The sequence below is a fragment of the Fusarium flagelliforme genome, assembly GCF_020744385.1.
Source record: "Fusarium flagelliforme strain FIESC 12 MPI-CAGE-AA-0113 chromosome Unknown B0J16scaffold_1, whole genome shotgun sequence".
Lineage (NCBI taxonomy): Eukaryota > Fungi > Ascomycota > Sordariomycetes > Hypocreales > Nectriaceae > Fusarium > Fusarium flagelliforme.
This window is the reverse complement of record NW_025763503.1, coordinates 5,034,428-5,048,819: the sequence shown is the minus strand read 5'-3', so window position 1 is coordinate 5,048,819 and position 14,392 is coordinate 5,034,428. Positions and strand designations below refer to the sequence as shown.

The 14,392-nt window shown below is 48.5% G+C and overlaps 5 protein-coding genes across 5 annotated transcripts; 3 read left to right on the top strand and 2 right to left on the bottom strand.

The window, feature by feature from the left end:
• Positions 1-143: 143 nt before the first annotated feature.
• Positions 144-1,586, bottom strand: B0J16DRAFT_329450 (RAVE subunit 2/Rogdi). Its single transcript, XM_046126328.1, has 3 exons — positions 1,340-1,586; positions 1,086-1,271; positions 144-1,004 (listed from the first exon to the last, which is right to left on the bottom strand). Exons 1-3 carry the CDS (start codon positions 1,403-1,405, stop codon positions 300-302), a joined length of 957 nt encoding a protein of 318 aa, XP_045989583.1. The 5' UTR covers positions 1,406-1,586; the 3' UTR covers positions 144-299.
• Positions 1,587-2,075: 489 nt separating this feature from the next.
• Positions 2,076-2,631, top strand: B0J16DRAFT_378382 (Rpp20 subunit of nuclear RNase MRP and P-domain-containing protein; the record flags this gene model as incomplete). Its single annotated transcript, XM_046130917.1, has 2 exons — positions 2,076-2,151; positions 2,201-2,631. The coding sequence occupies 2 exons, from the start codon at positions 2,076-2,078 to the stop codon at positions 2,629-2,631; spliced, it is 507 nt and encodes a 168-aa protein (XP_045989582.1).
• A 462-nt stretch (positions 2,632-3,093) lies between these two features.
• On the bottom strand, positions 3,094-4,819 carry B0J16DRAFT_30930 (uncharacterized protein). Its single transcript, XM_046124904.1, has 5 exons — positions 4,333-4,819; positions 4,053-4,257; positions 3,857-3,954; positions 3,586-3,798; positions 3,094-3,528 (listed from the first exon to the last, which is right to left on the bottom strand). Exons 1-5 carry the CDS (start codon positions 4,629-4,631, stop codon positions 3,510-3,512), a joined length of 834 nt encoding a protein of 277 aa, XP_045989581.1. The 5' UTR covers positions 4,632-4,819; the 3' UTR covers positions 3,094-3,509.
• Positions 4,820-9,130: 4,311 nt separating this feature from the next.
• On the top strand, positions 9,131-10,707 carry B0J16DRAFT_30917 (nucleotide-diphospho-sugar transferase). The gene is made up of 2 exons (XM_046124901.1): positions 9,131-10,440; positions 10,495-10,707. Exons 1-2 carry the CDS (start codon positions 9,369-9,371, stop codon positions 10,641-10,643), a joined length of 1,221 nt encoding a protein of 406 aa, XP_045989580.1. The 5' UTR covers positions 9,131-9,368; the 3' UTR covers positions 10,644-10,707.
• Positions 10,708-11,691: 984 nt separating this feature from the next.
• On the top strand, positions 11,692-14,032 carry B0J16DRAFT_279436 (uncharacterized protein). The gene is made up of 2 exons (XM_046123864.1): positions 11,692-12,112; positions 12,163-14,032. Exons 1-2 carry the CDS (start codon positions 11,990-11,992, stop codon positions 13,942-13,944), a joined length of 1,905 nt encoding a protein of 634 aa, XP_045989579.1. The 5' UTR covers positions 11,692-11,989; the 3' UTR covers positions 13,945-14,032.
• The last annotated feature ends 360 nt before the right edge of the window (positions 14,033-14,392 follow it).

The following is a 14,392-nucleotide window of genomic DNA, read 5'->3' as shown; positions in this document are numbered from 1 at the left end:
TACGTGTTTACTGCATAGTTCATTTCTGTCAAATTGGTAATTCGTTGCGTTTCAGCGGAGGAGCGAGGAAATGTGGATTATGGATGCATGTACAAACGTATTCTCTATTTCTACAATTCAAGAAACAGGAATCACTTCCAAGATTGATGATCCGAATGCCATTGCCCGTAAAACGCCCATGAAATTTCGAAATAAACAAAGTTAAGAAACAATAAGCTGTAATAGTCGCTCTCACAACAACGCCAGGGTATCCAATCAATTTACATGCAGAGCTGCTCACATGGCCTTTCCCCTCACTGCTACGAGTCCACGTTAAGGACCTCAGCAATGTTCCTTCGTGCTTGGCCAAGCATGTGACTCAGGTAACTAAGCTTGGACTGAATGGATATGAGACTCGGATCTGCACTCTCGACGCGCACCTTTTCCCGGACATAGACTTCCTGAATATCATTGCTATCCACGCCAGCAGCCGATGATCCTGGTTCCGGGGTATGGCGGGCACTGCCCCGCTTCGAGCTACCAGTATCAGACCCCTGTGTGTTGTAGCGGAATACAGTGTCCATCTCGTCATGCTCCAAACGGCGGACAGTACCGAATGCTAGGCCAAGTTTGGTACCAAAATGAACATGGGCATGGACGGGCTCGAGAGCACGTAGCCATAGGATTATACAGCTTTCTTGCAGGCCAAGGTAGAAGCTGAGATTTGGTCCAAGTGGCGGAGTAAAGTGGTATGGTGGAGATGAGCACATCTGCCAAGCAGGATCGGAGTCTGTTAGGGGAGGGCCTTTGAGGAGAGCCGAAGACTCGTGGATGGAATCGGCGAGAATGCTCAGAGTAGAGGAGAGAGAGCGAGCGTCCTGTGGTTTGGACAAGGTTATGGCGAGTAAGTCAATGGATTGGTTAAGATGATTGTGCAGAGCATCAAGACCCTGGATATGAATGGCATCGTTATGCGATAGCGAGAGCGTCTGTGGGGGTATCGTTCGAAGCTGGAGATGGATACTCTGCGATCACAAGGCGTTAGCATGCCGAACGAGGCTGGCGCATCATGCGGACAGGAGCATGAGCTCAATGGACAGACTTACGCCTTTTACGATGCGAGTTCCGACACGCGTGAGTGTCCCCTTGACTTTTTCATTGCGCGGCGTGCTCATGACGAGAGTGCTGCCCGGATCGATAGGCGCGAGGAGCGCATAACAATCCTCAAGGCCATGTTTGAGATCGCGACACAGCTCGAGCGTTTCGTTGACGATCCAATCCAACTCGCGCGCCTTATCAAAGTAGATCAGCATGATATCCCGTGTTTTAATTCCTTGGTTTTGCTCGGGTTGCGATGTACCTGGGTTTCGGACGCTTTAAGCCTGAGCTCCTCGGGCGAGATGGGAGGCCAGATTGCAATGGACATGGTGAACGGACGCCTAGCTATTGAATACTGCGCGGTTAATGGTGTAGGCAGCCATCAAGGCTGTTGTTGTTTGGTGGAGTGATGTCGAAGGTATGGACGAGTTGGAGTTGGAGGAATAGCTCGAAAGGGATTCAGCACAGGTGAGCTTTGCGCCTGGAGGTGACGTCTTACTGTAGCGGGCCGTTGATGCGCTAGAGAATTAAGGGTGCATGCGACTGCGCCACATGTGGCGTTCAAGAACTTCCCTTGAATCTTGAGATGAATCTGAGATTCATAACTCAGAAGTGTTGAATGAATTCTTTCATGAAATCAAAATTAACTTATTCTAATCTCATATATAGTGCACTTTGGAAGGTCAAAGCCATTAATTTGGCTCTGCGCTCCTTGGGTACGAAGAGTGACTCTTGTGGTAGTGGGGTGAGCCTATCTCAAGAAACTTTCTCCTTCATGAGATTTCTTTCTTGTAACCATCACATCAATTATTACTCAAAACACGCTAATACCACTGAACCCATTCTCCATTATAAACCGAAAGCCTCAATCCTCCAGGACTATTGAAAAATATCTGTCCTCAAATTACAGACTTTGAGATTGCCTAAGCTCTTTTTAATATTCACCGGGCTACCTGTTACTCATTTCAGGCAACGATATCTCACAATAAACCGACACGATGTCTCCGAATGAGTCTTCAACAGCTCCAAGAAAGGTGTATGGCACACTAAACAAGCTACCATCCATCTCAGAAGGTAAGATTCTCATGACGTGCGACATGCAATAGAACTAACAGTTCTGCAGGCTCCCGTGTCGAAAAGCGCCCCTTGACCAGGCGCCAGCCTCCAGCATCGTCCAAGTCCCGCATCATCTACGTGTCTTCAAAAACACCATTTATGGCCGCTGTCAAGCGCGCCCGTAAACAACTCGATGCCTCACTAAAGACTACCGATGCGGCACCCAGAGGCGCGCCTCTGCACTCGCGCGTGGAGAATCTTAAGAAGACTGCCGGCGGAGCTGTGGAGAGCGCTGTTGTAACAGTCATGGGTACTGGAAAGGCTATCGAGAAGACCCTTGCAGTTGCAGGGTGGTTTGAGCAGGAGGGTGACTGTGAGGTTGAGATCAAAACAGGCACCGTTGGCACGGTGGACGATGTAGTGGCTGAGGGGGACGAGGAGGACGAGACTCGCTTGAGGAAACTCGGGTGCTTGGAGGTACGGATTAAGCTCAAGTGAGGTAGGTCCGCAGGTACGGCGATAAGGATGTAGGTGCACGACATCATGAGCGTGTCGCATCCGATCTACAAGGTCAGTTACCTTGCATATGCAAATCCCTGCTTTACTAGCATTATACTCTTGCTGACACTTTATCTAGAACGGGAAAAGGATACAAACTCCACGGCATCCGAGTCGGAAGTCACGGAAATGCAGCATGATCCACTGGAACGTGGTCAAATCTGACAGTATCGAGATTTGAAACTGAGTCGGCGAAGGAGTTAAAGAAGGGCCTTTTGGACAACCGCCGATCCGGATGATCTGGGTCAGCTTTTCGAGACGGTGATTATGAATCAATCAAATCAGAGGCCGTCTGACATATAGCCAAAGTCCGAATGGCTGATAGGAGTTTGGCGCGATTGGTTTGGAATTATGCATCGAATATTTGACCCAAAATAGCCGCCAAGGAGAAGATGGATGGAGTCTGCTTGATAATCCAGCGATCTATATTTCTCGATCCAGTTAATACATTCAAGCTAGGTAGTGGACAAGGTCAAGATTCTGGGCTCTTGTGATCGTGTGGTATTATTGTTTTGCGAAGCTTGACGCTAAATATATATGATTTTAAATAGGCAGAGGATTTGGTTCATCGTCATACCCCAGAGTGGAAGAAGAGATGATCAAAACACAAAATTTCTACGCCTCTCAATGCATCATCATCCAGTCCTAGTCCTATTCATTCCTTTCCACGTGCCGGTCAAAACTTGACACGGATGATAAAAAATCCCAACTCCTGTGCCCTGTGCTGCGCCGGGGGATCCGCTATCCAGTCATGATCCCCTATGCGATGCTAAATAATTCATCCCGGAGAGTCTCGTCCTTTTGTCTGTATGGAGATTTTATGTAACACGGTAGGCACTGCGTGTCATGATTAGCTATGTTGGTGTCCATGTGAACTGTGAGTCAACGACTTACTCAATAACCAAGTGTTCGCCACGCCAGGCACCACTGGCCACCCATAATCCACAGTTGACAATCTCGGCGTATCGCTTGTCAGAAGTCTTGAAAGTCGCAAACATGCGGAAGCCGTAGCGACGTGGGTCGATATCCTTTGGTGTCTTTGGGCTTAATAAAGTGTCGAGAACATCCGCAGGCCCCGAGAGGGAACCACGTGTGCGCATTTCGAGTCTGGCGAGCTAGTCAATACCCGTCCTGTCACAATGGCTCATGAAGATGATAGACTTACAATGCGGGTTGTTCGTCACTTGTTTGGACGACAAAAGCGCCCTCAACGAGCCTCATGGGCCTAAAACCTCGTGCCTGACCAAGATCATAACCACCTGCCTATAAGCCACACACAACATCCTCCTCAGTCAGCCATGAATTGGTAAAAAGCGCAGGATCCATCAAGTTTGGGGGGTTTAAGGAAAATGAGTACGTACAATGACGCGGCCGTGGCCAAATGATCCGGACCAAACTCCGGCTGCAACGGTAGTGATTTCCTTGGTGTTGCCTGAATCAACACGGACAGCCTCCTGGTTTAACCGGACAGCAATTCGAAAGTCGAAATCAAGAGCCGGCATCGGAAAGGCGAGTCCTGGGCAGGGAAAGTGGTTGAGAGAGCGTTGGCAAGCCTCTTCGACGGTTCTAAAAGCAACCAAATCATAGTCAGCAACTCACCATCTACCAGCAATTGGTGTAATTGGCAAATACTATACTTACTTGCCAGGTCCCTCTCGACACTCGCGCTCAGCCTGAACCTTGTATAAAAGACCTCCATCATTGAAACAGCCGTTTCCATTTCCTGAGTTCTCGCCGCAGAATTGTTGGGCGTGTGTCGCTGGTGTTTGTAATGGTGGTATTCTGGTATCCCACTCGGCGGGTATGTTCTGTGGATATGCCGAGGGTGAGGGTTGTTGGAGGAAGGGCGTAGAGTGAGGCATGCATGTCGACTCAGAGAGGTCGGTGGGCGCGGTGCTCGTCGGTAGTGAGAAGGATAGAGTATCGGTTTCGGTGGCCATTTTCGATGTATTTATTTATATGTAGTGTATTTGATTTGAGTATTTGTTGACTGAGACGCACTCGGGCTGTCTTGTATCGCTATTCGTAAGTTGAGAGTATTGGTGATTTATGATATCATCTGAATATTCTGGTCGATCAATTTGAGTATATATGAGTCTCAGGTCAAATTGAAGAGGTAATCAATCAAGTGGTCGTGGCTATTTATTTATTGAACGGATTGATGGCGGGAGGCGGCGACTAATAAATGGTGCCCCCGTCGGCTCCTCTTTGCTTGGCTTGTGTAAGCGGTTTGTGATGGAGTCCAGTCCGGTCGTGTCGTGTCGTCGTAGTTCCCGAACACCGAAGGCAAAAGTTTATTAATGATATTAATAACTCGTCAACTTTCTTTTTCTGTCGAATATTGATGGTTTCCTGTAGCTAAAGTAAAGAGGCGATAAAAAGACGAAGAGACAAATTGGGAGAGAGGACTGGGACAAGGTAGGATGGAGGGTAAGGTATTTAAATCAACTGAGTCGGGTAACGAGATCCAAGTACAGTACAGCTGGGGTGTATAAGGCGCGCGCCAGATGGATACAATTACATCCATCTCAGTCAGGTACAGCTACAATCCAACAAGGGCGTGGGCAGTCTTGTCATGCTTGCAAATCTCCCGAAGCCGTGGCACGGCTTTAGACCCTGGAGATTGTACAGTCCAGCACTGCACTGCACTATACGGGACAGCCAGCCAAGTCACTGTACAGTACTCTGGAGCAAGTGTGGCTGACTCGACCCGACCTCTGCCAAGAACCCAATTACAGATCAATTCTTTGATTATATCCGCGGCTTTAGAGGGCGCGCCCCCCGGACAAAGGACATGAGAAGGTGGGTAATCGCCGATCCGAGTGGGGATTCTTGTTAATGACAAGACCCGACCGAGCGGACGATTACTCGATTTACAGTTAGTGCACTAACCGTTACTCTTTCCTACAGTACTTCACTGTACATGTACTTTCCAAATCTTGATATCACGAGTCAATCTATAATCGGAAACATTTCATATTCCATACCTGATCGGAAATTCCTAATGTCAAGTCCCTTACAAATGGTGGCAGTCCAAGGCAGGTTCCATGTCTTTGATTATGTATTCGCTGGGACTTTACAGGGCTTAAGTCCGCCAACGAGCGGGGCTTTTCCACTACAGCGCTGTATCCGTACTATCGGCAGCCTCGGACAATCTACAGCAGCCCGAGAGCCCGGAGGTGTGGCAAGCTTGAGCTTCTTAGCTTCAGCTTCAGAGGGCATTATTAAAACATTCTACAGCTCTGAAATGGCTCACCTTCATGTTGCCAATCAACATTGATTTCCAAATGTCTATTCCTTGGAAGTTATTGCTGCTGTGGCTGTTGACAAGTCCGCATCCGTAGTATCGGAGGTAGAACGGGGCTGACAAATTGAATCGTGGGCCAACGTTAATTTAATCGCGTTTTACTACCCGAAGTGGAATTAAGAATGGACATGATGCAGATGCCCCAGTCCCGTCATCATGAGCTGTTCCAAACTGCAGACTACAGACTACAGACAGCCTCCAACTCGTGTGAGATGAGATGATCTACACTCATGATACACAAAATCAACTCGTTGTTTACATTCTTGCCCATGTTGTTTACATTATGCACATCAGAGCTTCTCGAGTGCTACAACAGCTTCCTTCGGCACTGCACAAGATGCGGGGGCCGAGTTGTCATGGCTGGTTGGGCTCATCATGATTACTTTGGTGTGTGCCAAGAAAAGGGCTTCCCCTCCATCAGGCTTGACAGCTATGCATCCATTCAACAAGGTACAGACATCGAAAATAGCGTTCGGTTCGATTAGATAAGAATCCGCGGACTTTCCAGGAGATATGGCGCTCGAGCAACACAATAGATTATAAGCGAAAGGTGACTAAGGTAGCGAAAGAAAGTAGTCCGACCCGCGCGCGCGCCCTATGTAATGCCACAATACCAACAGTTAGAGCGAGTGACATTAGCGTATGCCCTCTCGGTTCGCGGTTCTGAATTCCGAATTCCTCGGAACCTTTAGCTTCGTAGAGCTGTATGTGAGCGTGGTGCTTAAATCTTGACTACAACCTCAAATACTCTCAAGCTGACTGAGGAAGCTTTGTTCGGATTGCTTCTGTGCATGATTGATTCTTATCTCCGTATGCAGTAATCTGCTGAAAAGCATCAATCACTCCTGTGCTTCGTCAGCAAATGTTAGTCTTTCGAAATCACCATGGATTCTTGCTGACAGCTGCTTCTGAAGGATTTGCAGCATTCGACAGGGCATGGAATTAAGTGAGATGGGCAGTTCCGAATTGACCAGTGAGATTTCTCATCAATTGCCGTTGGGATACTACTGTAAGTTGATATGTCAGCAGTCCATGATGCAGCAGCAAAACCAACAGCACTTCTGAACCATTCAATCGGGTTGTCAAAAGACTTGTCACAAATGCTCCAGATGAAGAATTCATTCCCTTTTGATAACAACAAGACTTGGCAATGACTCGACAGCGCCAACCAGTTCACTTAGACATGACTTATTCTGTACTCTTATACTTTCACATGAACTACGACCTCACAACACAGATTTTGGATGACGTCTCTTTAACATCCTAGCAATAATAGTCAATAACACGCAACACACCCATATCGAAATTGCTAAGTGCCGATATCCGTCAGCAATGGAACCAAACAACTCGGCACTTGAGACCGAGAGGCGAGGACTGTAGATTGTTTGCTTGGGTATTCCTGCGAAACACAAACCAAATCGCGAGTCGCTGCCATATCCGCTGCTACACAAGTTCGAGAACTGCCACCAGTACGCCCATGTCATGTCAGAAGCCAAAAACTTCCCTTTTCCTCTCATGGCGACAACCTCAGGGGTGCCAGGACCCCCTTACAAAGTGCTCCGCTCTTTACAGATGATCGTGCACTCCTTTGATCGCCGACACGCAAGCTGGTATCCATTATTTGCAACAGGCACGTTTCGAGAGATGCTGTAACAGAGAAGATCCGCCAATGTTTGGTCTCGAAACCCCTGCTCAGCGCCTGTTTCGGGTTCTTCGACGCAACGCTAGAAAAGGCTTGTTCGAATGCTTGTTCTACCACTTTATTTCCTGACTGGTCGACCAGATATTTCGAGATCAGCCAGGTGAGACGAATTGTGATCCAGGAGGGATGTACGTCGAGGGGAGAGCAGCTTGCGCACCCTGCTGGGCTTGAAGTGTAAATTTGGATAGTCTAGCTCTGAGTAGCAGGTAAGGCTATCACACCATTTTGGTTTCTCTGTGCGTCAGTGAGTATATTTTGATCGAGATGTACCGTAACTTGACTCGAGTCAAATGAGTTGGCGGCACACTGTCATGCCAATTCATCCTGAAGTTTAGCTTGGTGGACAGACGAATTGGTCGAAGCTCAGTAATTTGGTCTCCCTTCTATTTTCCTTGGCGATTTCATCTTCTTAATTACCTAGGTGCTGTCATACCCGTTAAAGGCTAAAAAGTCCGTATTAGTTTAGAGGCGTTCAAGATCCGACTCCCTACCGCGCACTAAAACTGCGGCTTGTACGTTACAGCGTCCATGCGTTCTAAGAAAAGGAGCGGCTCTTTCCACTTGCTGACTCCTTTACAGATCGCGGGAACTCAATGGTGAGATGAAAGTATCATCTCGTTTCAGGGGTAGTTCGACATCGAGTATACTTGGCAATTGCGCGCAAGAGAGCGGGGCATTCCTGTTACTTTCATTGTTAGTTACCTTCTCGAATCTGCAGGTTTGTCGTCCAGTCCTTCCCCATGATACAGTACTGGCCGTGTATCCGACCATTCTCCGTGCTTTCCTCAGGTCAGCGATTGTCCAGTCAGGGTCTCTCCACGTTCCACGTAATTGAGTGCGTGGAGGCGAGACCAGACCCATTTCTCAGATAAATTACCTGGGTACGGATATCTTCTCTGCCTCTTTATCTTCAACATCATCACCCTAACTACTACTGAACAGTACTCACCTACCACATTCGAATACTACACCACGAGCCTAAACTACCTACGGATAGTAAACTGCAGCGGGCACCTACTGTACCTGACCTGAAGTACCAAGATAACGGTCTGTCATCTTGGACCTTTTCGCTTATTGGCTGAATCGATATCCAACATCTCGGCAGCTCCGCTTTGCGACAGCGCCGTTGGTGAGCTTGCTGCGCAGCTACAGTAGCATACCCAAAAATAATTGGATTGCGCCGCGACCTCATTTTGTCCAGGGTCCATCTACAGTCCTTAACTTAAAATCTATTCGCTGCAACGTGCACTATTCTACAGCAAAGAGTGCACTAACTCCCAAGTTCCTGATTGCTGCCCTGCGCTCCAGCTCCACCGTCTCCAACTACGGTACCCCTGCGCATTGGGGATTCTAATTCATCCCTCGCCCGCCTCAATTTGACAGCAGGGAAATTCTCGAGCACATCTTTTTCTGCTTCTTTGCAACTCTGTCGCATAGACTATTTGGCTGTTGCCATTTACTTCTTCTCTTCTTCACTCCAGTTCTTGTCTGGCCACTTTCACTTTCTCTATGCTGCTATAGCTTACTCCTTTCGTTTCACGACTTTCGCTTCCTACCCCTGTCCCTTATCCTGGACACTTCGCTCCTTATCAACGAATTTCCAAAAAAGACAGCGACTTCGTACATACCTGGCAAGACCACAGTCGAATTCCAAGAGCAGCCGTCGCCATGCTCAACTCTCGCCGCGCCATCGTGGCAGCGGTTTTTATACTCACCGTATTCTTCCTTATGACACGGTCTCACTCTTCGACACCCGTCGTTCCAGCTGCTCAGAATGCTGCCGCTACCACCGATACAACCAAGAATGACGCCCCTGCCTCGAACGAAGCCGTGTCACCACCGCCCGAAGAACAAAAGGAGATGGAGGTCAAGGAGCGTCGCACGCGGCCTCGCATCGACATGTCGGGAATGACGACCTATGAGAAGCTCGAATACGCTTATCCTTACGACGTTACCTCCAAGTTTCCCGCCTACATCTGGCAGACCTGGAAGCAGAGCCCCGATCAGGGCGATTTCCAATTCAAGGACCACCATGCTTCCTGGAGAGAAGAGCACCCCAATTTCGTCCACGAAGTCGTCACTGACGACGTTGCTATCAATCTGATTCGCCTACTTTACGCTACCGTTCCTGAGGTCGTCGAGGCCTACCGAAGCCTCCCCATGCCCGTCCTGAAGGCTGACTTCTTCCGCTATCTTATTCTGTTCGCGCGCGGTGGCATCTACTCTGACATTGATACCTATGCTATTCAGAGCTCTGTCAGGTGGTTGCCCGACCAGATCGCTCGCGACACTATCGGCTTGGTCATTGGTATCGAGGCAGACCCTGATCGTCCTGATTGGGCTCAGTGGTACAGTCGCCGTATCCAGTTCTGCCAATGGACGATTCAGGCCAAGCCTGGACACCCAGTGCTCCGCGACATCATTACCCGAATCACTCAAAAGACATTGGACGAAAAGCGCAAGGGCAGTTTGGATAAGTTCCTTGACCGTAACGTTGTTGAGTTCACAGGCCCGGCTGTATGGACAGATGCCATAATTGACTACTTCAATGACGCGCGATTCTTCGATATGTCGCAAAGCAAGGGATCGATTGATTACAAGAACTTTACTGGCATGGAGACAAGTAAGCGAGTGGGTGATGTGGTTGTGTTGCCCATCACAAGCTTCTCACCTGGAGTGGGACAGATGGGCTCAAAGGAGCCTGACGACCCCATGGCTTTCGTCAAACATGACTTTGAAGGTAAGCACTATTTGAAGTTTAAGTCAGGAATCGATTGAAACTAACCCTCATCAGGAACATGGAAGCCAGAGAGCGAGCGTCATATGGGCGAGCAACAGCAGCAAGAAGGACAACAAGCACCCTTGCAGCAAGAGGGACAGCAGCAGCAGCCGCCGGCTGAGCAACAACAACAGCCACCAGCTCAGCAGCAACCTCAGCAATAACACCATGATGCGAGACCCAACGATAACTACAACCATAACCATAACCCATGATACCTAATGTTTTGGCAACGACTTTAAAGATTTACTTCTCCTACATGTATATTTGAGCCGTTTTTCTTTACTTTTTTCTAATGACACGATTTGTGTCCGTCTGATTCTGGGGCTGGTATCCGCATGATAGTGGTTCCTAGCCGAGGTCTGCTGTACTCTGGCAGTTGCATTGCGATGGAAGAAATATAAAAGTTCGAGGGGAACGGTACTAGACTCTGTTTTTGTGTGCAAGGCATCGCATGGAAGTCATTGTTGTTTTTTCTGCGCTCTGGTATAGACCCGCTTAGACCTGATCTTGTCTCATGACAACAGTGCCTACTATGAAGGCCGCGTTATAGCGTGTGGAGGACAAGTTTCCCTGCACCGATAATTAAGAGACAAATGTACAATCATACGACACAATTTGTCAGATACAATCGCCAAATCTCTTCAAGACACTGTATTTTGTGAAGCAAAGTCAGAAGGCTTGACTGGTTGATGTCGAGATAGCTATGCTTCAAGCATGGGTGACGAAAACAAACGGACTAAACATTGACCTTGCCCGTGACCTTTATAACCCACCTAACCAGTATCAACTTACATCGGCTTCATAAGAGCAATCTGTAACATCGCCAGTACTTGTACGAGCATGGCCTTCAATCTCCAGGCATTGGTATAAGAGATTGGGAGATGTAGAACTGTATTGCAGGAGCTATGAACAGATTAGTGACAACCGAACGGAATTAGTAACGGATGAATCTACCTAATTACCGTGATCGACCATTGATTCAGTGATCAAATTCGGCTTAAATATAACCGAAGTGCGTTCCGCGGTTTTGAAGCTTCAACTAGACCAACCAATTCAACGCTAAAAGCTAAAGCCAAAAAACACGGCATTCAAGGACATCCAAGCCGCCCCCACATTTCCCCAGGTTCTGAGCGGCGGCTGTCAGCTACAATTGGACAAAGCAGAGCCGCTGAGGGGTTCGGCCTCCCGCTGCCGCTGTGGAGAGCAACAGCTAACAAGAAGGAGCGATTCTAGGAGCGAAATCAAGGAGGGAAGGTCGTTGCGATGATAGCCGAGGATACATCATAAGGTATTTATCTATCATGGTATCCGTACTGCAGTATGTTTCAACTGTTGGTCCATCTTCAGAACCACTTATAGCACAGACGCTTTTGCATATATCCTTGTTGCTTGACCGGCATCATAATCGGATCGTTTGCTCCTGATTCTGATTCATAACACTCACCTCCTTTAACATATCTTATTCATCTTCACCAGATTTCTCGACAAGGTGGTGGCTCAGTTCACAATGCAGACCGTGATACGACAAAGCTTGAGAAAGACACATTTAGCAACAAGGATATCCTTCAGAACATGTCAACTCAGGCGACTCTCCTCATCTAACCTCAGTATTCGATGGGGTCCTAAAGAAGTACGTCAACTTCATAAGATTAATCTGTTCTAAGAACTAATACATCTCAGCCTCCTCTTTACAATGGAACGATCCCAGAACATTTTGCCTCAGTCGTCTCAGCTCACGGCGACCGCGAAGCTGTCATTGCCCGCTCTCCAACCCCTCACTCTCACGAGTCCACACTAACATACTACGCCCTGGACTCTCTATCCAATGGCCTCGCCCACTCACTCTCCTCACTGGGCGTGCGCAAAGGCCACCGCGTTGCTATTTCTCTCGGCAACGGACCTGAGTTCGCTGCTCTGACATATGCGTGCTTCAAACTCGGCGCTATTCTTGTACCGCTGAATCCAGGATTTAATGAGCGCCAGGTGATAGCGGCGCTTAAGCACTTGGCTGTTGAGACGCTCATTATAGGTGCTGTGACGGATCTGGCGTATAAGCCTGGGCGGGGAAGAAGTAATGAGCATCTTCTTCAGAGCGTGGTGGGGGATGTTTCTGCTTCCAAGATCCAGAGCGAGGCTGTCCCCTCTTTGCGTAACGTCGTGGTATTCGATAACCTCGCAAGCCATCCGGACGTCAAGTTCGACCTCAAGGCGTGTCGAGCTTATACCCCTTATTCTTCGCTAGCCGACGGCTCTGTACAGACAGTGAAACCAGATTCTCCTCTATCACCGAGCGATGTTATCAATATCCAGTTCACGTCGGGAACTACCTCACTTCCCAAGGCGGCCATGCTTTCACATCGTGCTATTCTCAACAATGGTGCTCTGATAGCGCATCGGATGGGTCTTCATGCGGACGATCGGATCGTGGTGCCTCCTCCGTTGTTTCATTGCTTCGGCTGTGTTTTGGGATATATGGCGACCGCTACTACAGGCGCGAGTATTCTCTTCCCTAGTCCAGCTTTCGACCCTGAAGCTACTGCACGCATGGTTGTTGATCATGAAGCAACTGGTCTTTATGGAGTGAACACCATGCTGGTTGCCATTCTCGAAGCTCTCGACCGAGGAGACGTTGTTCCCCACGACCCTAAACATCTACGCAAAGGAATCGTCGCTGGTAGCAGCGTACCGCCATCACTCATGAGTACTTTACATAAACGTCTTGGTCTTGAGGATCTCGTCATCTGCTATGGCATGACCGAGACAGCGCCTGTGAGCTGCATGACTAGTCCGTCGGACCCAATCGAGAAGCGCACCTCATCTATCGGCAAAGTCATGCCTCATACAGGACTCAAGATCGTGGACCCCTTAGATCATAGCAGGATTCTCCCCATCGGTGAACGAGGCGAGCTGGCAGCAGCAGGATACCTGGTTATGGAGGGCTACTACGGTGATGAAGTCCGCACAAATGAGGTCCGCGTACCTGATCCCAAAGATGGAACAATATGGATGTACTCCGGTGACGAAGCAGAGATGGACGAGCAAGGCTACGTGCAAATTACAGGCCGAATCAAAGATCTCATCATCCGAGGTGGAGAGAACATTCATCCGCTGGAAGTAGAAGACTGCCTGCTCACCCATGAAGGTGTTCGAGAAGCCAGCGTGATAGGCGTCCCCGACGAGCGATACGGCGAAGCAGTCGCTGCCTTTATCATCCCTGCGCGTGGATGGACGCCGCTGGATCACATGGAAGACGTGCCTCTAGATAGAGCGGGGGCTGATGAGGCTGGTACCCTGACGAGAGACGGGTTGAGGCAGTGGGTTGCGACGAAGTTGTCCAAGCACCTCGTACCCAAGTACGTTTTCTGGATCGACGAGTATCCCAAGACGCCCAGTGGAAAGGTGCAGAAGTTCAAGTTGAAGGAGTATGCAAAGGAAATCTTGGGAGACGAGGGCAAGGCATAGTGATATATAGCGTTTGTTAATTAATGACATTGGATCTACCTTGAACTGGGCGTTATATAATTCATCACAATGCCAAATGAACTTATTCTGAACTTTCAAGCCATGTTAGCACCACTGTAACAAGAACCGAGATAGTTTAACAAATTGTATTGCCAGCATTAATCGAGGTATCATTCGCATAACTATAGGGCTATCTTTCGTCTGCTGGGCATCCAAGCAGACAAATAGATGATCAAAGTAATTCCCATTCAAAGCCCTTGAAATCATCACCAAAAAAAAAAAGAACTTTTTTTCTGTCTTCGTTGCAAAAGAAGCAATCGTCATCTCTAGTGGCGGCCGTCTATCTTCAGCGGAATTCTCCAATGCAAAAGCCGTGAGGTCTCCAGCCTCGATCGTTCACCGATCATTCTCTACCAGCCAGGTCGTTGCGACAAGAAAAAAAGACCAG